Genomic DNA, 25,876 nt, shown 5'->3' on the forward strand with positions numbered 1-25,876 from the left:
CTTTTTATGTGATCTATTTTATGTTTCGGTTTCTGGCCGCCAATTTGGGCACTGACATAACAGTTGGCATGTAGGTAATGTACTGACTCTAGAGAAAAGGCTGGGCCGGAAAAGCTATAACCACCAAAACACTGGAATATCGAGACGTTGTCATTGTTGCCGTCACAAAACTACAAATAAACACTAAATTTACACGTTTGCAATGCGCGCATTTCTTCATTAAAAATCATAAACGAAAGTGCTGACGTATTTTAAATGAAAAAATGGTATGACGTGTAAATGAACTAATTTTAGGAATGGTACTTTGGCCATTTTATTTCTCTATTATATTGAGGGTGGAAAAGAGCGTTTGCAGGTTTTTTCACTAGAAGGAGCCATCGTTCTCGTAAGAACAGGGTGGAGTGGCATGCGGCCGATTGCGCCGACTTGCTTGCGCGTGGGGTATTCTCCTCTGAGCAACCCTGCGCTCCCGCAGCCTACGCCTCAGCTATCCGCACAGCATGCAAGCAATGCAAAAAAGGCACTCATTCCGGCCACCATAGCTAGGGTCATGTACACATGTGTGTGCCTCTGTATGATACTAAAGTTTAGCCTTTTTTTTTTTTGCACCCACCATCCATTATCACGGTTGATTGTGCCGTATTTGCGTGCAGCCATCGTACAAAATGGAAGGCTAACAAGCTTGAAAACTCAAAACCTGTTAAATTTTATTCCTTGCTGAACGTTATTCGCCGTCATGTATGCGTATACTGCCGGTTGGGACGAAGCGTCGTGGCGAGTGATTGAGCCATCTCCGCCAGGCTGATTTTAACAAGGCTGTAGGGTGACTGCTTGAGAGTAGTTCACCTGCGAATGGACACTCAGTTGAGTTCAGATTCTGGCAGATTTGACTAATTGAGATGTGAACAAGACACGAAAATAAAGACATCGCAATAACACAGTAAATGCAGTCAGTTTCAATGCTCTGGCAGAGATGTCTGCGAAAATTACAACACAGTGGAGTACTCAACGTTGGACTATTCATATTAATACATGCGCGCTACACTACGAGCTCAAACGAGAGGCACACGTTTTTGTTCTCGCTTAAGTGACCTGGCTCAGTACACCTGCGTTAAAGCACAAGTGGCTTGTAACCTTGGTATATGGAATCATTTAATGCTCCTGACATTTTTCGTTTCATTGATTCAACGTTGTAGGTGAGCCAACCACGTTGAAATTTCAGTCTCGTGTGCACTTCGTCACAATCTAATCTGCCCCATGCAATGGTGTTTTCATGTGCAAGTTCGTAAGCGCTGTAATCCCGCTGCTTGAACTAGGTTTGTAAAACATCGCACTAGTATCAAATTTATGGGTAAACTCGACTTTAGCGCTGACAGAATATAACTTCAGATTATCTTACCTTTTCGCCCCCAGTGACGCAGTCACCGTGACTTTTCAGCTAAAGTTCGTGGACAAACCTACTAGTTAAGCATCCAACGATTTCTTGGCTTTGGGTTGTTCGTGTGTCACAAAACTTGTCCTATATGCAGCAAACAATTCTTTATGTCTCAGAGTTCCACCTTCGAAACAAGTCTGGTGTCAAATGCGGCCTCTTCACTTGTCGGAATGAGTGGGTCAACGCACACTGCAGAGCGCCACTTTGTCCGTGTATCACTGTTTAGCATCGACGTCCCATTTCTAAGCGTACACGCTCAAGCGAGCCTAGCACGCATCACCCATGGCTGCGCCAGCTTCACAAATGGTTAATCTCGTATGATCTAAATCTAAATAAAATAAAACAAGAGCAACGTGCCCGCAGTAACTTGTGCGCACCTGTTGGAACCACCGCACTGAACTGCCGGTATGCTGCCAGCCGCCAATATGGTGGCCTTCAAAATGGTGGTTACGTGGTTGCCAGCACAGCTGGCGCACTTTTCGCTGCCGCGCCCGCCAAGCTCACGTCACGCGAATACAACCTATACATGCAGTGCCTCAATCCTTGTGCTTTTTCTTGCCATGAGCCAAAAACTTGACTTCATGTGACAGCCTCTTACTGCGATGTAACAGAGATCCACGAAACAAAAAAATTATAAGTTGTTATTGCAGCACGCAGTGATGAATGCGAGTGAACGTCACTTGAAAGCTGAGTATCGTTGCATCATGTCTGCATCCGAGTGGTTATAGGTTGTAGGTCCTATGAGGAGCTTTTCCTCTAGAGACTGTATATTTACTGTATGACATGGAGGAAGTAATAAACTAAGCAGAAGCCTTGCGTCACATTTTGTGAAGCCGAAGTAGGGAAGAGTAGAGAACTCCACCTTGCAATGGTCAGCACGCCACCGCGGCTCGCGCAAGCGCAACGGGTACCAGCGAGAGGAAGGTGAGCCGCGCGAGCGCAGTATTTTGGACGCACCGGGTGGCACTACCGCCGCTATCTAATAGATGAGCTGGTCATCATCATCATCATCAGCTTGACTACGTCCACTGCAGGACAAAGCCCTCTCCCATGTTCCGCCAGTTAACCCGGTCCTGTGCTTGCTGCTGCCAATTTATACCCGCGAACTTCTTAATCTCATCTGCCCACCTAACCTTCTGTCTGCCCCTAACCCGCTTGCCTTCTCTGGGAATCCAGTTAGTTAATGACCAGCGGTTATCCTGTCTACGCGCTACATGCCCGGCCCATGTCTATTACCTCTTCTTGATTTCAACTATGATATCCTTAACCCCCCTTTGTTCCCTAATCCACTGTGCTCTCTTCTTGTCTCTTAAGGTTACACCTACTAATTTTCTTTCCATTGCTCGCTGCGTCATCCTCAATTTAAGCTGAACCCTCTTTGTAGGTCTCCAGGTTTCTGCTTCATAGCTAAGCACCGGCAGGATGCAGCTGTAATATGCGTTCCTCTTGAGGGATAGTGGCAATCTACCTGTCATGATTTGAGAGTGCTTGCCAAATGTGCTCCACCCCATTCTTATTCTTCTAGTTACTTCAGTCTCGTGGTTCGGCTCCGCGGTTATTACCTGCCCTAAGTGGACATAGTCCTTTACAATTTGAAGCGCAATGATACGTGGGGTTTAACGTCCCAAAACCACCATATATATATGAGATACGCCACAGTGGAGAGCTCCACTGGAAATTTAGACCACCTGGGGTTCTTTAACCTGCACCCAAATATGAGAACACGGGCCTACAACATTTCTACCTCCATCGAAAGTGCAGCCACCGCAGCCAAATTGAAGTGCACTAATACCCATCTTAAAGCACTGCTCTCTTCCGAGGTTTCGAGCTCATTATGACCAGACGGGCTGTGATACTCTCTTGTTAGAGCTGGTTGTCATTAGCAGCGTGATTACAGTTCATATTCTTAATCTACACTACAGTTGCAGCTTTGCACTTCGTGTTTAATCCGCTAAATTTAAGAGAGCAACGCCGCGAGGCGGCCAGAAAATCGCCAAGACAGGCTGTTCTCTTCTGCAGACACGGTAAGTTCTGTGTACGGAACATAATGTATCTGTGAAATGGTAGTTATTTTTCTCGCTATTTAGCCAGATGAAGCATCTCCGAATCATTCTTTCCCATGTGTGTCACGATACGTGCGCACGAGTATCGTCCGTAGCAGCGCAGGTCGACCTACTGCGACCATATCGAAAAGAACTTGGCCAAAGATAAAGTTACTGCGCGCAAAACTTGAATAGAAATCGATAATTTAAACAATCAATCACCTTACTGTGTTAGGCACGTCTAATTCATGACTTGGCAAGCTCCAATGAGAAGTTTCGGCCACGTACTGCTTTCCGACAGTTGTAACCATCGTACACGACAGCGGCTCACCGGCCCCACTCGCACTGAGAGCCATAGACGCTGTCGTTCTCGTCCAGAAATTCTACGCTGCCTTCGCTGAGGCACGCAACAGCACAGTGCCAAAGTAAAACAATGAAGCTGCGGCACCAAACATTTTCGGAGAGGTGGTCGCAAGCTTCTAAAACGACCGCTTTCCACCTCAACCGGCATAAACTAAACTCGCAGCAGTGAATACCGACGCTCACTATAGGCTTCTGACACATCGCATCATCTTTGAATTGCAGCGACTGCATAAAAATTCACGTTCAGAACTCCAACCGGATATCATCAACGCCGGCATACGAGCGGCGATGCAGGCAACATGAGACGCCCACGTGCCCACCTATTCCCACAACCACCTGGAAAAGCACGTGACTTCCACCACACTTTTCGCCCTGCAGCTCGCATTGCGAGGGCCTCTCCTTAGCTTTCCTCTCTTTTCTCTATAGTCAATGGCTTGGTCACGTGACTACACAAAGTTGCGACACACGTATTTTCTGCTGTCGCACGCTCGTGCCACACAAGCACGCGCAAAATAAACGCGCCGTTAGCTACCATGACTAGCTGTAGCAGCCGCGATGCTACATATGCTTCGCGATGCCACGTACTACCAACAGCAAAAGTTTGCGGGACGTGGGATCCACGGCAAATGTGAATTTGTGCTATATGCTTGTAATCAGGCTGGTGACTGGATAAGTCTGAATGCTAAGTACATTAGGGAATATTCATTTGGAGGTTATATTCGTAATCAAACCAGGAATTGAGCGTAATTTAACATTTTTCGTCCCGTAAACTTTTGCTGTTGATGGTGCTTGGCGGAGGTCCGGAGGTCACTCACCTCGCCGCCATAAACGTGCGCACGGGCAGGTAGGTGAGGGGGGGGGGGTGAAAGGGGGGTATGGATGCTCCCGCATTCATTTGAGAGGGAGGGGGCAGGGGTGTCAGCCTCATACATTGACATATAGGGAGGCACAGGGTGGGGGCGGGGCATTGCGATGAACCTTCGTCGCCCCTGAAGGGGAAACGTGAGCACGCCTATGCTCACAACAGATATGTTGTGACGTCACTACGATTTGCGTTGCTCTTCCTGCAAACTATTTTATGGAGGAATTTCAGTGCCGCCTTGTTGGGCTGTTAGCCTCAGTGTTTTGCATCTTTAACAACTAAACAAACAGTGTTACGGTATACGCATTGCATTCACAGAGAAATGGTCACGTTGGTGCGTACAATGTTTCATGGCCTTATTGACTCACATCGCAATATACAAATACAAGAAAACATCGCCTTATCAGCTCAAGATTGGCAGCGCCAAGCTGTCCTAGGTAAAATTGTCTATAGAGCTACGTCAGAATTGGACGCGTGTGCGAAGGGCCTCGACTTGCGAATGAGCATTTAGGTACACTTAAGAATCAAATTAAAATATAATTGAAACGTTTCCTGTGTCCGACCATTCATGTGGAGTGTCCTAGCGTACCAACGAAATCCACAAGGGGCTTGTTATAGCCTCGGAATTTTGTGGCGCCACCCCTTGTGATCTGCCTACAATATGATAAGTTGCCAACTATCCCACAAGTTTTAATGAAAAGAATAATTGTGTGCCGCAAAGCGTTTTTGCAATTATTTTTTGGTTTTCGGCATTTTAATGAATCATTTTACTTCACAAAAAAAATTGGCGATTTTCGAACTTTTCAGGATTTATTATGCACTTAAGGGGTAAAACTGCTTATGAAATATGCGTTCCGCTGCATCTTTTTTTCTGCGCAGAAAACTTGGCTACGTACAAGCAACTTCTAGGGGGCGTCTACTTCATTTCCTCGCTCCCGCGCTCGGAAACAGGCCAGCTGTTACGCTCTGTGCTACGCAAGGACCCGAATTACAGGTTGGTCACGTCCCCCACAGTCTCACCATGAAAGAAATAGCTCGGCACCTCAGCATCTGCCTAAAGGGAGCCCTGCAACACTATTCTGGCGTGGTTAGAAAACGCTGCTGATTGATAGTATAGGACACGAGAGCCAAACAACATAGAGTGGCCGGCAATTTCCAATAAATTCCAAGTGATCAGCTAAAAATAGTTCACTATTCTTCATATAAATGATGCCATAGAACCAAATGACAACGCCGTGAACTCAAAATTATGGTGAGTGGTTGGTCTGAGCATTTCGTGCTGCATAGTTACTGTGGTCTCCGCGGGATGCCACCAAATGCTCGCGCGCGGCTTTTGGTGGAGTTGGGAAGAGGTTGGAGTGGGGTTAGAGTGGGATTAGAGTAGTGGGGTTGGGAAGGGACAAAGCAGCCGGCGTCACAGGTGCAACTAACCCCTAGGTGCAGGTCGATTTAGCTGAAAAGTCACAGCACGTGATAATCGCCGGAATTCGAATATAAATCAATGCACAGAAGCAGTCAAAGAAAGGGCAAGAGGTGACAAGAGACTTGCAGTAGAGACGTTCTCAGGACGCAAGCTGGAAGCAGTCATGAGGCAAACGAGCGCAAAAGTCAAAACTAAAGCTGATGGACGACACCTCGTGGTAATTGCAGGTGGTTTAAACGATGTCCTAAGTGAAGAATCGGCTGGACTAGCGACCACACTGGCAAAAGGGGTGGCGGAGACGCGTGCCATTTCCCCTCAGGTACAGGTAGTGATATCCATAATACCGGAGGTACCAGTGCGTGACGGCAACCTGCAAAGGTTGTCGACGCAAACAAAAAGATAGGGCAAATGAGTGGAGAGGAAGATTTTGAAGCATAAATATATAGTCGAATAAACGGAGAGGTGCATAGGTGGCGTGGTTTTCAACGAGACAAAATTCACTTCGACGGGCGGCTAGGTCTTGAGGTGGGTTGGCGACTTGCAGAATGCCCAGTAGCTTTTTTTTTGGGGGGGGGGGGGGGGCAAGCGGGCCTTTCGGGGTGCAGGATAGCTAGTAACGAGGAAAACAAGCAGGGAGACTCTGACAGGTGGTATAGCCAGATACAATTCCAAAGTGGCACCAATATCTAGGACACGTAGAGTCCGGGGCAGAAAATGACGTAGCCACGAGGGCCGAGACAATTCAGACGTAGGGTATATTAACATGCAGGGCGGCAGAAATAAGCTGGAGTGGGAAGAGATAGAAGAACAGCTAAGGGAGGAGAGGCTGATGGTATATGGGCTTGTAGAAAAACATCTTAGGTACATGGAACAACCACCTAACAATCCGGACTACGCTTTGAAATATTGTAATAGAACAGAAGGAAGCAGCAAGAGGGATATTAATTCATTAGGGCATTTATTCATTGGGGCATTCATTCATAAATGTACAGACTGGCAAAAAGTCAAACAGGAATGCAAGGAAAATTTATGGCTAAAAGGGAAAGTGTCAGTCAAATGACGCTCCTGGGTTTTGTATACTTGTGGACAGGGGCAAAAGCCAGAGATGAAAACCAGCTAATAGTGCAGTGCATAGAAAATGACATTGACAAACTAGGAGAAGAGTGCGAAGTAATTAGGAGATATGAATCCGCACATAGAAGTAATGGATGTATATACTGACCCAACAGGCAGAATTCTAGTGGGTATGTGTGAAAGGCAGGATTAAGTCGTTTGCAACAGCACCGAGAAATGCGAAAGGCAGATAACATGGGAGGTGGGACGACTGCAGTCGACGATAGATTACCCAATTATCTCACATAGGATGTATGAGCGGCTAAGGTTGATGAACATAGATTAAAATGGGTCCCGTAGCTTAGGTAGTGATCACAAACGTATCAATCTGAGCTTTGGAAGAGAAATAAAATTGAACAGGCAGCATTACGAGCAACCACACGGTAATATTTATTCAGAAAGGCAAATAGAAATAGCAACTAAATAGATTGAGAAAATAATCACCGAGGATACTAGAACAGAGTGGACGTACACAAATCCAACTCGATTGTTTGAGTTAGAGCTTGCTAAGGTACAGATCAAATCAACCGGGAAAAGCCGACACAACCCAAGAGCTGGTGGGATGAGTAAGTTAAGAGAGGGATAGTAAGACGTCAGGAAGCGTCCAGGGAACACAGGTATGCTAAACAGAAGGATGAACCGGAAGATGGTGTCAAAAGAAAATGGGATAAATTTTTGAGCTGCAGAAGGAAAGCATCTGATTTGATCAGTGAAACGGTTAGAAGAAAGGGGGCCCAATGGATGGCAAAAGTAAACAAACGGAATAGAAAGGCAGCTGCAAAGTTCTGGAACCATATCAATTCTCTGAGTATTAAGACAAGCACGGAACAGATGTTTATAACTACAGTTCAATGGGTCAAACTAGAAGGGGAGGAGGCAATGGAATATATAAAAACAGTATGGGCAGAAAATTTTAAACACCAAAAAAGCGCTGCACGCACAGTACCAGATGAGGATGAACAATTTATCACAGTGGCTCTACTGGGACAACGAGAGTGGGAAAGGGCAGAGAAAAGGGTTCCTAATAGCACTTAAAGGGGCCCTGGTGGCACCCTAATTTCGCTAATAAAGAAACTAGGTACAAACTCGAAGCAAACTTCAAGAGAGGCAGCGACCAAAACAATAATGAATGGTGAAGCCGCCAATGGGTGGAAACTAAGCAGGATGAGCATAATCTATAGAGGAAACGGGGACAAAGCCGATATAAACAACTACTGTCCAAGAAGTCAGTAGTATACAGGCTGGTGATGCTGATAGTAGAGGAAAAACTACAGACATAAGTGGACAATGAGTGCGTGCTGGGAGAATTGCCAATGGGGCTCCACAAACGAAGGAGGTTGGAGGACAATCTGCTTTATTTGATGCACTGTATTGAAATAGCGAGAAAAAACACAGACCCCTGTGATTTCTAGGTATCTAGGGGGCTTTCGATAGTGTGATTCAAGAAGACTTGTGGGGAATACTGGACACACTAGATGTGGAAGAAGCATTAGCTAGTCTTCTGAAGGATATCTCTAAAAGTAACAAGGTAGTTATCAAATGAAAAGGACAGGTATCTTAACTTATAGAGATACAACGCAGGCTTTGACAGGCATGTTCCTTGTCACCTTTGTTATTTATGCCGTATCTCCAGGGACTAGAAGCCAAGTTAGAGGGGAGTCGACTCGGCTTCAGCCTTTCTTTTGCCAAGCAAGGAAAACACATTAAACAGTCATTACCCACATTGATGTATGTAGATGATATAGTACTGTTAGCCAACAACAAGGATGATCTGCAGGGATTGATAGACATCTGTAGCAATGAAGGAGATAGGTTAAATTTGAAGTTCAGGAGAGAAAAATTGGCAATGATTTTTATTGATAACGAAGGCAGTGAGCATGAGATACAGGAAGTCACGCTAGCAATAGTGGATAAATACAAATATTTCGGCGTACGGATAAATAACGGGGCTGAGTATCTAAGGGACACAAAAGATAAGTAATGACTAAGGGCCCCAGGAATGCAGCTTTAATGAAAAATACGGCACTGTGGAACTACAACAGGTATGACGTTGTGAGAGGGATTTTGAAAGGTGTCATGGTCCCAGGTTTGACAATCGGCAATGCGGTCTTGTGCATGAAATCAGAAGTTTAAGCAAGATTTGAAATTGAACAACATGGCATAGGTAGACTTGCTTTTGGAGCACACGGGAATACCCTAAATTCGGAAGTACAAGGTCACATGGGATGGACACCGTTTGAGTGCAGGGAAGCTAGCAGCAAGATAGAATTTGGGTAGCGATTGAGAAAAATGGGAGAGGAGCGTTGGGCTGGGACAGTTTTCAGCTACTTGTATGAAGAATGTTGATACTAAATGGAGGAAGCGAACTCGAAAATTGTCAAGCAATTATTTAGACAACACCAAGTCAAAAGGAATAGCATGTCAAAAGGAAACGTCCGTTAAGAAGAAGGTGAAGGAAACAGAGAGGGACATGTGGAAGATGGGAATGCTTACGAAATCATCACTGGAGACCTACCGAACTTCTAAGCGGGAAATTGCAGGGGAGAAGATCTATGATAATTCTCAGGGTAGTTCTCTGCTCTTCGAGGCTAGAACGGAAGTATCGCGGACCAAGACGTCCTGAGCAAAATACGAAGGCAAAGACACGGTATGTAGCGCGTGCGGGGAGGAGGAGGAAACGGCTGAACATTTGAAAATGTTCTGTAAAGGGCTCCCCCCTATAGTCGAAGATAATGGCGCTGAATTTTTCAAAGTATAGGGGTTTAGGGACGGTAAAGGCAAAATAGACTTTAAATGGGTTGAAATAACCAGGAGGAGGCTAACTGATTGGTGGCTACAATCGAGGCGTGAATGAAATTTGTTATGGCTAGGTGGCGAGAGCCACCGCCCGATGTAAAGGGCGCAGCCGGATATATACATCCATCCGGCTGAAAGTAAGCCACGCGTTCGAAGAATGCTGAAGGTCATGCCGCGTGCGTGACGTAACTTGTGTCCTCTGTCCCGCGATCCCTCCCTGCTTAGCGTTTAGTGCGCCCGTCGGCAATCTCTTCTCTGTGGCACGCTACTCGTGGCACGCTGTAACGGCTCTGTCTCTTCCCTCGCCCGTCGGTACGAGGGAATAGACAGAGCCATTACAGCGTGCCACGAGTTTTTGTAGCTTTGCTCATACTTGAAGATTTATTTTTTTTCACCGCAGTCTATTCAAGCAGCAATAAATTCCTTTCATGAAGTCAATCAGTGGTTACTTATGGAAGTGTTGCAGGGCCCCTTTAAGCTAACACACGTGCGCTACAAGTAATTAGCGCTTGTTCGTGTACGTAAGGCAAAACGTTTCTTCAAAAATACGTCTTTTTGAAGGCTTCACCTTTGTTTCGTTCTTGATGGAGTTTTTGTGCAGTCAGTTTCTGTACAGTGGCGGTCAAAATATTGCGGACCACGGGAGCGCGTGTCAAACGGCACCGCTGCGTCTACTGGCGGCTGCCTACGAAGCTCAAAACCGCGTACGGCGCACGCACGCCCTATTTTACCGACCAGCTCGTTCGCTCTTTTCAACAGCGTGCGCACCGGAATGCTAGAACAAGTGCAAGATGTCACTCCGGCAGTCAGCGCGTGAGCCTTATCACTAAGGTCGGTTTTAGAAAAATTGTTGCCGTATGCACGTGTTCGACAGCGCGGTACGTGTGTGAGACTATAAGGCACAGAATGTGGCGCGCACCGAGCGCTGCCAGTACAAGTTAAGTTTTCATCACAACGTCATCGCTCGGTGTTTCCGCGGCAACATCGTTTCATCTGGCGTTCCAGTGGGCGCGCTATTGAAGAGAACGAACGAGCGCGCTGGCAGGTAAATGAGGGCGCGCTTGCGCGGGGCGCGCTGTCGAGCTTTGCAGGCAGCCGTCAGAAGGCGACTCGATGCTGTTTCACATAAGGTCCCACAAGCCTCCAAAGTAGCGTCACTCATTGTTCTCGACGCCGTCATCCTCACGCTCTCGCTTACCCCTCCTTTTCTCTGCCATTCCCGTCTATAGTTGGTTCATTCCCAGTACGTGATCTTGCAAAGGGCTGGAGGTGTTATATATATTATTATGCAAAGGTTCAAAACGAGTACGCATGCGCATATGGATCCGGCCGGATTCTCGCCATGACCAAACACGAAATCGTAGTCAGGACATAAACGGAGGAGGAGGAGCGTTTCGGTTGGCACCAAGTAGGCCCAGATTGTTTCGCGGTGCTCGTTCAATGCAATATCTGAGTTTTTCAACAATTCTTGGTTGTCATAAAACAACAACGACGGTCGTTCGCTCTCTTCAACTTACCTTGTGCTATCATTTGCACAACCTTGTGTTACCTTGTGTTACCTTGTGTTACCTTGTGCTATCATCATGAAAAATGGTAGGTGTAACCTTAATAAACAAGAAGAGAGCAGAGTGGGTTAGGGGACAAATGGGGGTTAAGGATATTATAGTTTAAATAAAGAAGAGTAAATGGACATGGGCCGGGCATGTAGCGCGTAGACAGGATAACCGCTGGTCATTAAGGGTAACTAACTGGATTCCCAGAGAAGGGAAGCAGGTTAGGGGGAGACACAAGGTTAGGTGGGCAGATGAGATTAAGAAGTTTGCGGGTATAAATTGGCAGCAGCAAGCACAGGACCGGGTTGACTGGCGGAACATGGGAGAGGCGTTTGCCCTGCAGTGGACGTAGTCAGGCTGATGATGATCCGAATCGAAGCACGCCGTGAAGTGTAGCTATGAAACATTGCACGCGAACGTTTGCGTGCAACTCCGTCAATCAACGTCGACGCGGATCTGGGAAGCGAGTTTCTTTGTCAGTTTTAAGTGCGAAGCATTTTTTAGCGAACTTCGGCGACTTTGAGCGTATCTATCTATCTATCTACCTATCTATCTAGCCGCCTATTACTTTTAGCTCTCCTGGCTGTTTCCATAATTGTATCGATACCAAACTTGGTATGGCATAACATGACTGTATGAAGAACATATTTGACTAGTCAAAACATGAAACTCATTACATGTACGTCTATAATGTCATGATTTACATTTCATGGTCCTGCAGCTCTTGCGGTGGTTTCGTTCACATGGCATGTTGCAAAACTGGTATGGTATTGCATGATTGCATAGCGAACACAAGCGACAGGCCCTATTGTGAAAATCATGACATGCTTGTCATGTAACAACATGACTACATGTCACGCTCATCATGCACTTGCGGCCGTTTCGATAGCGTCACATATACCAAATTTGGTATTACGGTATGTGAATGCATGACGAAAGTATGTGAGATGCAAACATAATAATCATGAGATACGTGTCATGTAACAACATGACTACATGCCACGCTCCTGATGGACTGGCGGCCGTTTCGCTAGCTTCACTTATACGAAATTTGGTATTACGGGACGTGAATGCATGACGAAGGTGTGATACTGGTGTAAACATGATAAAGATGAGATGCGTATCATGTAAAAACATGACTACATGCTACGCTCATGATGCGCTCGCGGCCATTTTGCTAACTTCACATGTGCCAAATTTGATATTACGTAACGCCAATGGATGACAAAGATATGTGGCTGGTGCAAACATGATAATCATGAGATGCGTGTCATGTGAGAACATGTATATATGCCACAGTCAAGGCGCCAATGCATTTCGACGTGACGCGGTGCGCGTGCTCGCCGGCGTTACACCATTTGTCGCGCCACGCCGGCGTGACACCCTAACATGAAAATCATGACATGAGTGTCATGTAACAACATGACTACATGTCACGCTTATGATTAGCTCGCAGCCGTTTCGCTAGCGTCACATATACCAAATTTGGTATTACAGTACGTGAATAGATGACGAAGGTATGTGACTGGTCTGAAAGTGATAATCATGAGATTCGTGTCATGTAATACCATGACTACATGCCATGCTCGTGATGTGCTGGCGGCTGTTTCGCTAGCTTCACTTATAACAAATTTGGTATTACGGGACGTAAATTTATGACCAAGGTATGATACTTGTGCAAACATGGTAAACATGAGATGCGTGTCATGTAACAACATGACTAGATGCTACTATGCTCATGATGCAATCGTGGCTGTTTCACTAGCTTCACATGTACCAAACCCGGTATTACACGCTGTCAATGAATGACGAAGGTATGTGACTGCTGCAAACATGATAATCATAAGATGCGTGTCATGTGAGAACTTGACTACATGCCACAGTCAAAGCGCCCGTACATTTCGACGTGGTGTGGTGCGCGTGCTCGCCGGCGTTTATTTCGTCACGTCACTCCGGTGTTGCCACGCCAGGCACCGGTCCTTCCATATACTCGCAGGCACGCGCCACGCTGCGTTGCTTTGACGTATGCGTGTTTCAGCACGTCCGGCGTCCCTTCATCACGAAAAGAGGGAGACGCAGTGTTGTCTGAGCAGCGCAACAGCGTGGAATGCAGCATGTCACATTTCGCGCCGGTTGCCGTTGGGCCGCACTGACGGACGCTGGTCGCGCCTGGCGCTGACGGACGCTGGTTGCGCTACATTAAAGTATATTGGGCCCTTCATGAAGCGCTCGCGGCGGTTTTGCTTGCTCCACATATACCAAATTTGTTTTTACGGGACGTCAATGAATGACGAAATATATGACTGGTGCAAACATGATAATCCTGACAGGCGTGTCATGTAGGAACTTGACAACATACCACGCTCAAGGCATGCCCGCGGCCGTTTTGCTAGCTCCACATATACTAAATTTGGTATGACATGACGTGAACAAATGGCGAAGGTAAACAACACATCTAAACATGGTAGTTATGACACGGAAGTCACGTACGGCATCATTTACTTCCACCTCATAACGTTGTGCTGATTTTAAAGTGACATATGAATATTTCTTATTCGTGCTTCGCATATCATCGATTCCCACTGTACGTATGTTCTGCCAATTTTTATTATAATGAACTAGAATATTGTCACGTAATAAAATAGGGGTAACACACACACAATGATTTATTGAGGGCGAACTTGTGCCCAGAAAAGTAGCTATTACACAAAGAAGAGTCTACTAAAAGCGTTCCGCCTACATGTCCCTTTCTGAACAACAACTAGGTCAGTCTTCCCGGTTCGTGCTCGTGCACAAGAGGCATGCGCTGCCCTGCGCCAAGATGCGTGAGCACGCACGAGGCACTGTTGACACCCACATAGCGTCCCGTGGGGTCTTCGTAAAATGATTCGTAGGAGCAATCTCTGTGGCATTATGATAGTTTTTATTGAAACGCCAGGAGTGCATCTTATGCACGCCTAGAGCATGCCAGTTGTTACGAACAGCTGGAGCGTGTAATCAACGAACCTTCAGGAACCTTTCACGCTTGACCACTTGACCAGAGCACGGCATAAAGGAGCCGAAACGTGTAATTTCGGGACACCTGATCAGTAGAACTGTCACTTCTCTAAGAAGATCCGTGCACAGCACCAGAATAACGCGGCATCACGATTGTCAAAATAGGCCCATTAAAAATGTATATCATCGCAGAGCTGCTAGTCAAGCGGTACAACCAGTCTGGCCGTGATTTTTCCTTGCGAGTGCACAAGCCGCCTGTAATCACTCGTAACAACCTCACGCTCCCTTTAGTCACTGACAGCATCCAGCAAGAAGCGCGTTCACTGTGTCACAGCACGAACAAAACACAATAGTAGAACTGGTTATGGAAAAGTGGATGAAAAATGGATGAAACACTTCTTTCCCTTATTTCATTGAACGAGGGTCTCGTACTGGCAGACTTGGTGTGTTTAGGTTGTATAAGAGGGACAATTAATCAGCTGCCCGCTCATAATAAGTTCACGTGCTACGTGACGCCAAACATGCGCTTAAGAGTGTTTTCACACTCGTTGTTTGGCTTATAGATGGCGCTGACTGTCGCTCCTACTTCTAAATTCACAGATAAACCCAAAAAAGTGGATGGAGGGAGGGCCGCTGTGATAGCTCAGTGGTTAGAGCATCGAACGCGTAATTCGAAGGTCGTAGGTTCGATTCCTGCTCACAGTTGGTAATTTTTTCATCCACTTTTCTTTCTTCTTATTTACATTCCATTGGTTTTAATAACTTCCCCTGTACATTCCTTGGCATTACTGTCTGTTATATCTCATTAATATTGTGTTAAAACACGGAAAAACGAGCCCTTAGGTATACACTTCTTTCCCTTATTTCATTGAACGAGGGTCTCGTACTGGCAGACTTGGTGTGTTTAGGTTGTATAAGAGGGACAATTAATCAGCTGCCCGCTCATAATAAGTTCACGTGCTACGTGACGCCAAACATGCGCATAAGAGTGTTTTCACACTCGTTGTTTGGCTTATAGATGGCGCTGACTGTCGCTCCTACTTCTAAATTCACAGATAAACCCAAAAAAGTGGATGGAGGGAGAGCCGCTGTGATAGCTCAGTGGTTAGAGCATCGAACGCGTAATTTGAAGGTCGTAGGTTCGATTCCTGCTCACAGTTGGTAATTTTTTCATCCACTTTTCTTTCTTCTTATTTACATTCCATTGGTTTTAATAACTTCCCCTGTACATTCCTTGGCATTACTGTCTGTTATATCTCATTATACATATATATATATATATATATATATATATATATATATATATATATATATATATATATATACATATATATATATATATATATATATATATATATATATATATTGAAATTCGACTGTTCAGCTGACGCTTTATTCAAGCAACAGCAAGATGGCACCGATGATGAAGAAAAACGGAACGAAGGCTGATAATGGTTATCAACAGATGAGGTAGATGACGTCCAACGAATTCTTACGCTAATTTTTCCCGTCGACGGAAGCGGCCAGCCTGGCCACGAATTACGCTGTGGAACGCATACGATAGAGCTTGAGACGCGAAACGTGCACGTTCCCTGTCCCACGGCAGCGTTGGTCAGTGGGGGCATGAATAGGTGTGACACGGTGGTTCAACGGTGAGGTCTGTTCGACAACTTTGTAGGGGCCAAGATAGCGTGACTCAAGCTTCTCGCTTAAGCCAGGCGTTCACGCAGGAGTCCACAGAAGTACATCGTCGCCAGGACGGTAGAGAACGACGCGGTGAATGGCATCGTAACGATATTTGCGATCTTCTTGGCTAGCTTCGGTGTTTACACAGGCAAGACGACGGCATTGAGCAACACGGGACAGAAACTGGTCGCAAACGAATGGTGAAGAGTTGACGGGGTCAGAAAAGAATGAAACGTCGAGTGGTGATGTCGGTTGGCGTCCGCATACTAGGGAAAATGGAGAATAGGTTGTGGTTAGTTGAACTGACGTATTATATGCATACGTGACAAAGGGAAGTATGGCATCCCAATTGCAATGGTCCGGTCGGATATACATGGACAGCATGTCACACAGCGGGCGAATAAATATTTCCGTTAAGCCATTGGTTTGTGGGTGATAGCTAGATGTTGTTTTATGAACTGTTTTGGATGCTTGAAGAACTTCACTGAGCATGCTTGGAAGAAATTCCTTGCCCTGGTCACTCAAAAGAACACGAGGGGCTCCGTGACGTAGGTAAATGGCATTCAAGAAGAAAGTTGCTACTTCCGAAGCAGTTCCTGATGTGATCGAGGCCGTCTCAGCGTAACGGGTCAAGGGATCAACCGCGGTGACGATTCATCTCTTGCCGTCTGATGTAGTTGGTAGGGGCCCGAAGAGGTCGATTCCAACGACAGAGAACGGTTCTGATGAACAAGGCAGTGGTTGTAGGGTCCCGACTGGAGAAGTAGTGGGCCGCTTGTGGTGTTGGCAAAGTACGCACGAGGCAATATATTTAGCTACCGTCGTGGAAAGACCTCGCCAGAAGAATCGACTGCGGATACGCTTGTATGTTTTGTAGTAACCCAAGTGTCCTGACGTCGGGTCGTCGTGAGAAGCACGCCGAACTTCATTGCGTAGTGCGCGTGGTACGACGGGAACCCATCGGTGGCCTTCCGGGTGGAAAATGTATCGATATAGCACATCGTCTTCCAATTTGAATAGTCGGAGTTGTTTCCGGAGCCTGGCATTTGGGGAAGATGAAGCGCCGGTAAGCCGACCGGTGATGTCACTGCAATAAGAATCGGCTCACTGGTGAGTGGTAAGTACTGACGGACTGGTGGATGAAGGTATTGAAGCAATAGACGATATCGACGAGGCGTCCTCCGTATAGCCAATTTGACAAGGGTATGTGACGTGCGCCGAAGACTGCAGCAAAGGGCATCGTGACAAAGCGTCAGCATCTTGGTGTCGTCTTCCAGTCTTGTAGATGACATCAAAGTCATATGATTGTAATTGGAGAATCGAGCGGCCAAGTCACCCCGACAAGTTTTTCATTGTGGGCAACAAGCAAAGAGCATGGTGGTCTCTCACAACAGTGAAATGTCGACCATGTAGATACGGACGAAATTTTTAATGGACCAGACAACAGCCAAACACTCTTGTTCGGTTATCGAGTACCTCTTCTCTGCAGAGGTCAGAGTGCGGCTTGCATACGCGACAACTTTCTCGCGAAAGGCATGGTCACGCTGGAGGAGTACGGCGCCGATTCCTCGTCCACTAGCGTCAGTGTGTAATATCGTAGGTGCCTTGTCATCGAAATAACTAAGCACCGGTGGGGATGTCAGCGCCTGCTTGAGTTCTCGAAATGCGGCTTCGCTTTGATCATTCCAATCGAAGGAACCGGTACTAGCAAGGAGCTTGTGGAGAGGAGCGCCAATAGTAGCAAAGTTGTGAATGAAGCGGCAAAAGTACGATGCGATTCTAAGGAAACTGGGTAGTTCTTTGGAATGAATGGGTCACGGAAAGTTGAGGACTGCGAAAATTTTGTCAGGATAGGGCTGGATTCCATTTTTACTAACGAGATGTCCTAGAACTTTTATAGCTGTGTTGCCGAAATGGCACTTTGTGTTTATTGAAGTCCAGCATTGGAGAGACATGTGAGCACTTGATCTAGGCGTTGCAGATGATCAGAAAACGTGGAAGAAAGAAAGAAAACACGACGATATCATCGAGGTGGCATAGACAAGTTTTCCACTTGAGGCCACAAAAAACAGTGTCAATCATCCTTTCAAATGCGGCTGGAGCATTCCATAGGCCGAATGGCATTACGTTAAACTCGTAAAGACCGTTCGGCGTACAAAAGGTGGTCTTTTCTTCGTCTACTTCGTCCATTGGTATTTGCCAATACCCGGACCGAAGGTCAAGGGTGGAGAAGTATTGGGCACCTTGCAATGAATCAAGTGCATCATCTATACGGGGCATCGGATATACATCATTTCGGGTAATCTTTTTGAGCGCGCGGTAATCAACACAAAATCGTACCAATTCATCCTTCTTTTGTACCAACACAACGGGGGATGACCAAGAACTGGTAGAAGGTCGTATGATGTTTCTTTTTAGCATATCGGTCACGTTCTCCTCGATGATATTGCGCTCTGCCAAGGAGACTCGGTAGGGACGACGGCGTACAACAGTCTGACCTTCAGTGTCGATGCGATGATGCGCAACTGTTGTCTGTCCTAGTGCCGAAGCATTGGCATCGAAGGAGGCCTGGTGTTTTGTTAGCAAATTTAGCAACGCCTCATGTTGAGAAGCAGAAAGGTCAGGATTTATCCCGGGAGCAAAGGAGCAGGAAGTAACACACTGGGCCTGTTGTGGCTGAGCTCTCAAGGCGTCAAGAGAAACCAAAGACACCGGTTGGGTATCCACATAACACGACACTGCAGAACCTTGGGATAGAAGGACAGGCTCTGGGGCAGGGTTCAGGCCAAGGATTCTCACAGCACTGTCTTTGAACCAGACCAGGCTGAAGGGGCTACATCGACGCGAGCTAGACAGTGGCTGGAAGAAGTGATAAGGACGTCACCATTGGCAATATTCGGAGAACTGATGGTGATGAGTTGCTCCTGACCCGGGAGCAGTATGGTATTGGAAGCTGTGAAAAACGCAATACTTTTTCGTCGACGAGTTCGCTGCATTGATCGGTCTCGGTCATCTCAACTAAACGTTGACGGCAAGAAGTTAATGCAGATGCTGATGAGAGAAAGTCCCAACCTAAAATTAGTTCCTGAGCACATGAAATTAAGACAGCGAAGGTGATGTGATGACGAATACCATCAATGAAGACACGCGCTGTACATTGGGCCGATGGTCTAATTATTGCTCCATTGGCCCCAATCAAAGATTATCCAAGGTAGGGTGTCTTCACTTTCCGCAATCTAGAACACAAGTCGGCACACATAACTGAAATTGTTGCTCCCGTGTCCAACAAAGCCAACACCCGCACACCTTGCACAGTCACCAGTAACGTGTTTGACGGTCGTTCAGGAGGCCTTCGGTCATTTCGCCGCGATGCAGTTTTCCCTCCGAAAACTGCACTGTTTAGTTTTTTGATTGCTGGGCAGCCAGTTGAGAGACAGGTCGAAGTGGTGAAACAGAGCGTCAGAGTGGCAAAGGGGAGCGTGGTCGGGAGGCACGTGTATTGTTTGAAGTGTTGGAAATGCGCACAGGAGACGGGGATCGGTGGTTAGAAGGACTGTCGGCATAGCGGTAGTAGCCTCGAGCCCATGTGTCGTCTCGTTCAAAAGCGGCATAACCACGACGTTCATCTTGCTGCCGACGTCGACAGACCCGGGAAATGTGTCCTCGAATTCCACAGTGGTAGAATAGGCCATGGGGCTCGCCAGGAAGAATGGTAGGTAGGGTTTGGTGGACGGGCGACTAGAGGTGCAAGATGTTCATGATCAGGCACAGGTGATGGTACTTGAGACGGCGAGGGTTGCATTGGAGCGATCTGTGCATACGAAGCGGGTTGGAGGCATGGTGGAGCACGGTGGGTGCTTTGGAACGCTGACATTTCTTCCCTAATAATGCCACGCAGATCACTAGAAGCGGGTTTAGCGGGAACGTTGTTAGAATTAGGTAAACTGTAGGCTTGCAGTTCCTCACGAATTATGGCCGAAATGATGGATCGAAGCTCCATACTGTTTACCAGGGGGTTCTCAGAGAAGTCAGGCGGATCGACTTCAAGGTATCAAGCCGCTGGCATACAGAGACGACGTCGGAAACCGTTGAAGGGTTGCGCGAGACGAGGGCGTTGAGAGCGGTAGGTCCAATACCCTTCAAAAGGTGCCGGACATGATCACCTTCTGGCATGGTGTCATCGATACGGCGGCAAGGTGCAAGCACTTCCTCATTATAGGAAGTGTGGGACTCACCGCAACGTTGAACGCGTTCTGCCAGTTTCTTCCGAGCAACTTCTGAACGGACGGACGGTGTGCCAAAAATGCGTCGGAGCTGGTCTTTGAAGGAAGACCAATCGCGGAAGTCGCTCTCTTGTTTTAGGAACCACGTCTTAGCAACCTGAGAGACGTAAAACTGGACGCGTGCTGATTTCGATTCCTCGTTCCAGTTGTTTAGACACCTACGCGGTCATAGTTGTCGAGCTAGTCTTCGACATCTTCGGCAGGCAGACCGGAGAAGATTGTAGGCTCCCGAGGGGGGTTGTTGACCGGGCTAGGGTTGGCGGCGGGTGGTTGCGCCGGCAGGTGGTTCGGTTGGGCTTGCTCTTGCGCTATGGTACTCTGCTGGCTTAAGCGACGTCCTGAACGGAGCTCCAGGAGCTGGCTTTGGATGGAGAGAGGTCGAAGAGATCAGGAAGCACCTTCCACCACTAGAAATACGACGGTTCAGTTGACGCTTTATTCAAGTAACAGCAAGATGGCGCCAATGATGAAGAAGAACGGAACGAAGACTGATGATGGTTATCGACAGATGAAGAAGATGACGTCCAACGAATTCTGACAATATATATATATATATATATATATATATATATATATATATATATATATATATATATATATATATATATATATATATATATATATATATATATATATATATATATATATATATATATATATATAAGGCAAAGGAGTGCATACCTAAGGGGTGATTTTTCCGCGTTTATGTATGTTTATCTCCCTCAACTGCTCGCAAAACACACCTCTTTTTCACTTAGCGCCACCGGAGGAGCACTAATACACGTGCTTGTGTTCGCCTTAATCTGTTATACTGTTCTGCTTTCATGATTTCTTTGGTCAATCTGAGTTTGATTTGCGCAGAATACTCGAGCTGTGAAGCTGCGGACTGCCCCCCCCCCTCCCCAGTTCCTGAGGAGCATCGACAAGTGCGTGCCGCGTGCGGGAATCTTCAAGAACATCACATGTTCTCTGAATCGATCATTAAAACGTCGGCCCGACTGTCCAATGTACACTTTTCCGCAGCTCAAGGGTATTACATACACAACCCCCGAAGTACACAGTACAAACAGCGTGGCATGTTTTTGTAGTGCAACCACTCTTGTTCACCCTTTACCTCCCACGATTTTCTATCATCGGTCACAGTTTTGCCAGTTGGTAGGGAGCCGTGAGAACAACGTGTACTCCGTGCTTGCGCCCGATCTTTATCACACTGTGGGACATTTTGTGCACACAGGGCATTTTGTTGGCCTTTTTTTCGACATGTTGGTGGCACTTAGCCATTTTAAGTTTTTAACAATCACTGCCTACTGCCACAAGCACGCTGTCCGGGTAACCTGAACTGAGTAGAGCTCTTACTTGATTCCGGAAATTGCGTTTTATTTTATGCGGACGTAATTTGCTGCGTGAGGAGCTAAGGCAGGAATTTGCTATCGCCCTTTTTTACTAGCTTGCTGTCAGGAGAGTCAAAAGGTAACGGGCCCTTCTTTCACCATGGAGAAAACTCCCAGCAAACGTGGCCAACTTGATTAAAATCGTTGTTAGGATAAAAACTGCGAAGCCTCTCTGGCTGGTTGTTCATGGGTGAATGACAATGCCGTTGTGCATTGTTTAAGACAATCATAAATGCCGTTTACTACTGAAGTGGGTGAACAGTTATCCTCTAAGTTTAACATCACTAGTAAGTCGTCAACATATCTGTAGACACTCAATGCAGGTTGTCCCACTAGCTTATGTTGTAGCTTCCGGTCAAGTTTCGCTAAGAATATTTCACAAAGCACACAGACCACACAGGAACCAATGCATGTGTCCTTTCTCTGGACAACTGTCAAATCATCAAATTTAAGCAAGGTCACACACAGCACTCAAGTAGCGCCATGAAATTTTCTGCATTAATTAAAGCATTGTTTTGAAACTTCACAACCGCGAAAGGATCAATGGCCTCCCGTATAGCTAGAAACAGTTCATGGTACGGGACATAACAAAACAATTCTTCGACATCAACTGAAAATCCGCAACTAGCACGGCACATGCCTGAAAACAGTTCTTTTACCAGTACGTCCGAAAACTTCAGCTTGAAGGAGTCATCAGGAGCTTATTGATTCAGGTGTCGTTGCAGGTACGAGCTGACGAGACGCTGCCGAAATCCATTTTCCGTGACAATGGCTCGTAGGAGACGATGACTTCATGGGTCGTGGCTGAAAAGAATACTCCTAGAACGTCATCCTTGCAAGCCTTCACAGTTTCCGAAAGACTTTCCAGTTCCCTTCCGATAGAACCACCACTTTTGATTTGACGTTTGAAGGTGCCTTGCTGAACCGTTTGAAGTTCATTTCTATAGCTGTTTTTTTTTTGCTTTTTTGACAGGGATTTGGGTAGCACCGCAAACCCACCATGCTCACCACACTGTAAAAGAACCAAACCCAAATCATTGACGCACTCCGCTGTCTTGCGTAGAACAAATCGGCTGCTAACCTCGCTACTTCGCGCACGACCTAATGGCTCGACTGCTGCTGAGAGGCAACTGTCTCTGACTCCACCGGGTGCAAAGTCAGCCAACTTGTGAGCTATGGCCAGGAGCTCCTGCTTAGGTACAGAGGCTCGTAAACTATACTTGGGACCATTCATCATTAATCTTTCCCTGAACGGAGGCACTTTGGCACCCCCTACGTCCACTGTTTCTACCTGTCCTGACCGTTCACCACCACTTCTTGATAAGTAGGCGAGACAACTAGCCCAAATGAACTCAGTGGCCGCTTTGACTGAGCTCCGCTGTTCCATCAGTAGCGCATGACCATGGCGGCCTTGACCTTGCTATTCGAAACAGCTTACCTTCTGCCAGTTTTTGAGGATATGTACCTGTTTCCAAGATTCCACTCACAGTACTTTGAAAAACCTTTTTCCAATAGCCCTCTGACGGGCAGATGCCGCCCAACAACACTGACATGGCAGGGGGAGTCAAGCGTTTCCGAAAGTGACAGGTGAGGTGGTGTGCTTGACAAGTAAATGAAGCGATCAGGTGGCCGCACGTTGAGATCCTCTTTTGTACAGGTAACTTGGACAGGAAGAAGCCTATTGTAGTAGGAATGAAGTTCAATAAAGTGAAACACTGGGCCAGTTGGTACAACATATTGTGGAAATATATTAGCGCACAAGGTAGAAGGAAGGACTCATTTGACACGTAAGACGCTCAAATTACTGCTGCAGTTTTATTAGAAAAACTTCATTGCATGAGAACGCCGAAACGCGCAGGTGCAACCAACTATCACTAAAAGTCATCACTCCCCACAAAAAGTATACATGTTTATATACTTCCACAGCTCAAAAAACGCGCCTCTTTTACACTTATTGCTATCGAAGGAACATTCATACCAGTGCTTACGTTGGTATGAATGTTCTGTTCCTGTTCCTAATCTGTTCTGCTTCCATGATTTATCTGGTCAGTTTGTTTTGATTTGCCCAGAATTCTCGTGCTGCCAAACTGTGGATTGCATTCACAATCCCTGCAGTGCATTGAAAAGTGCGTGCTACCTGCGAGAACCTTCAAGGACGTCGCATATTCTATGAGTCCATCATTTAAACATCGGCCCGCCTGGCCGATGTACACTTTTTCGGATCTTAAGGGTATTACGTACAGAGCCCCCAAAGTACACAGCACAAACAGCATGCCATGTTTTTTAGTGCCACCGCTCTTGTTCACCTTTTCCTTTCCACGATTTCCTATCAAGGCGCACAGCTTTCCTAATTGGTATAGAGCTGTGAGAACAACGTGTACTCTGTGCTTGCGGCCGATCTTCGTCAAACTGTACGACATCTTGCGGACATAAAGCATGGCTAAAACCATTTGTTGGCCTTTTTTTTTCCGACGTGCTGGTAGAACTTAACCTATTCAACTTGTTTAGCATGTTACTGCCTTCTGCCACAAGCAAGCTATCCGGGTAACCTGAACTGAGTAGGCGTCTCACTTGATCACAGAAACTGCGTTTCATTTTGTGCGGACATGATTCCCTGAGTGAGGAACTAAGGCAAAAATTATCTATCGCCCCTTTTACTAGCTTGCTGTGAGAAGCGTCACAGGGTAACAGGTTCCTCTTTGACCGCGGGGAAAACTCCCAGCAAACGTGGCCAACTTGAATAAAATCAAAGTTAAGATCCAAAAACTGCAAAGCCTCTCTGGCTGGTTGTTCATGGGTGAATGACAATGAACTTGTGCATTCTTTAAAGCAGTCCAAAATGTTGTTTAAAACTGAAGTGGGTGGACAGTTACCCTCTTTGTTTAACATCACTGGTCGTCAGAGTGGGGATATCCGCCGCATGGTTTCTGTACCACAGCTTGGCAACATCCGTTAGATAAAACATCACGGTACCAAGCTTCGTGGGATCGCCCCCTTTGATAGTAGCGCTGGCTCGTTCATAAGATTCCAGCCACTCTCAACGTCCTTCTCGTCGGTGCCGCTGAAGATGTCGGGTTATCGCAAGAGCTTGGCACCGGGACAGCCCCTGCATGGCGAAGCCGGTGGGGGTGTGAAGACAGGGTCGTCAGGCATGACGTACGGCAGCTTTCGCCTACGCAGCTCCAAGGTCGGGGAAAACCGCAGCACTCTCCACCAAAATATAATGTAAATGCAAGGTTTAAAGCGGTAGCAGCGTCGGTACAGAAGCAGCAAGAGCTGGCTGGGTTTACGGGCAGCGTCGCAGCAGCAACCAGGCAGCCTTAGCTCGCGCCCCGCGCGTACGTGTCGATGTCGCTGCAGTAGTGGGCATTCCTCTTCACCGTACAGCATATATTTTCAGTGCAGTAAGAACGTGACTGTTTAGGGGTGTTACAAGCGTTCAGAGTATTTTGGTGTGGAATGCATTGTGCCCATATGTGACGCGCACTTGTTACGGCTTTTGTTCATTTGACTGAAGGAACGGAAGACTGGAGTGGGAGCCTGGGTTATGCACGCCTGAAAGAGATGTAGTGTCCTGATGTGATATGGGTGCTAGAAAAAGACGACAAAGACGCTGTTGCGCGTGCGGAGATGTGTGCGCGTGCCGAGTTTCGGAGTTTTGTGGGGAAAGAGAAAAAAGAAGAGGAGAAGGTACCGAGTGTTGGACGCAGCCGGGTGACCGGTCCCGAGTGTCAAGGCTCTAGGACAGAATTCAGGAGCTCAAGTTGCAGACTTCACAAGGCCGCCGACGTTCTCCGCCTCCAACGCTTCGCTCGGCAAGACGCCAGTTCCTCTACAGCTTTCAAAAGGCGCCGCTGGCCTCTTCAAAGCCCCCAGCGTCGCACGTCTCCTCGCATCGCCAAGCGCGTTCGACTTTACGACGGGTGAGTCTG

General features: G+C 46.8%; 1 protein-coding gene and 1 non-coding gene across 3 annotated transcripts in view; both read left to right on the plus strand.

The window, feature by feature from the left end:
• The window catches only part of LOC119173602 (uncharacterized), a 412,987-nt gene that overhangs the window by 375,693 nt on the left and 11,418 nt on the right, over positions 1-25,876 (plus strand). For both annotated transcript variants that reach the window (XM_075896291.1, XM_075896292.1), the window contains exon 11: positions 5,582-5,696. In XM_075896291.1, coding sequence (XP_075752406.1) covers positions 5,582-5,696 — 115 coding nt within the window. The remainder of the gene's footprint in view (positions 1-5,581; positions 5,697-25,876) is intronic.
• Positions 15,217-15,289, plus strand: TRNAT-CGU (transfer RNA threonine (anticodon CGU)). The gene has a single exon. It is a non-coding gene; the product is annotated as a tRNA-Thr (tRNA).

Source organism: Rhipicephalus microplus, chromosome 5 (genome assembly GCF_043290135.1).
Source record: "Rhipicephalus microplus isolate Deutch F79 chromosome 5, USDA_Rmic, whole genome shotgun sequence".
In the NCBI taxonomy this organism is placed as follows: Eukaryota; Metazoa; Arthropoda; class Arachnida; order Ixodida; family Ixodidae; genus Rhipicephalus; species Rhipicephalus microplus.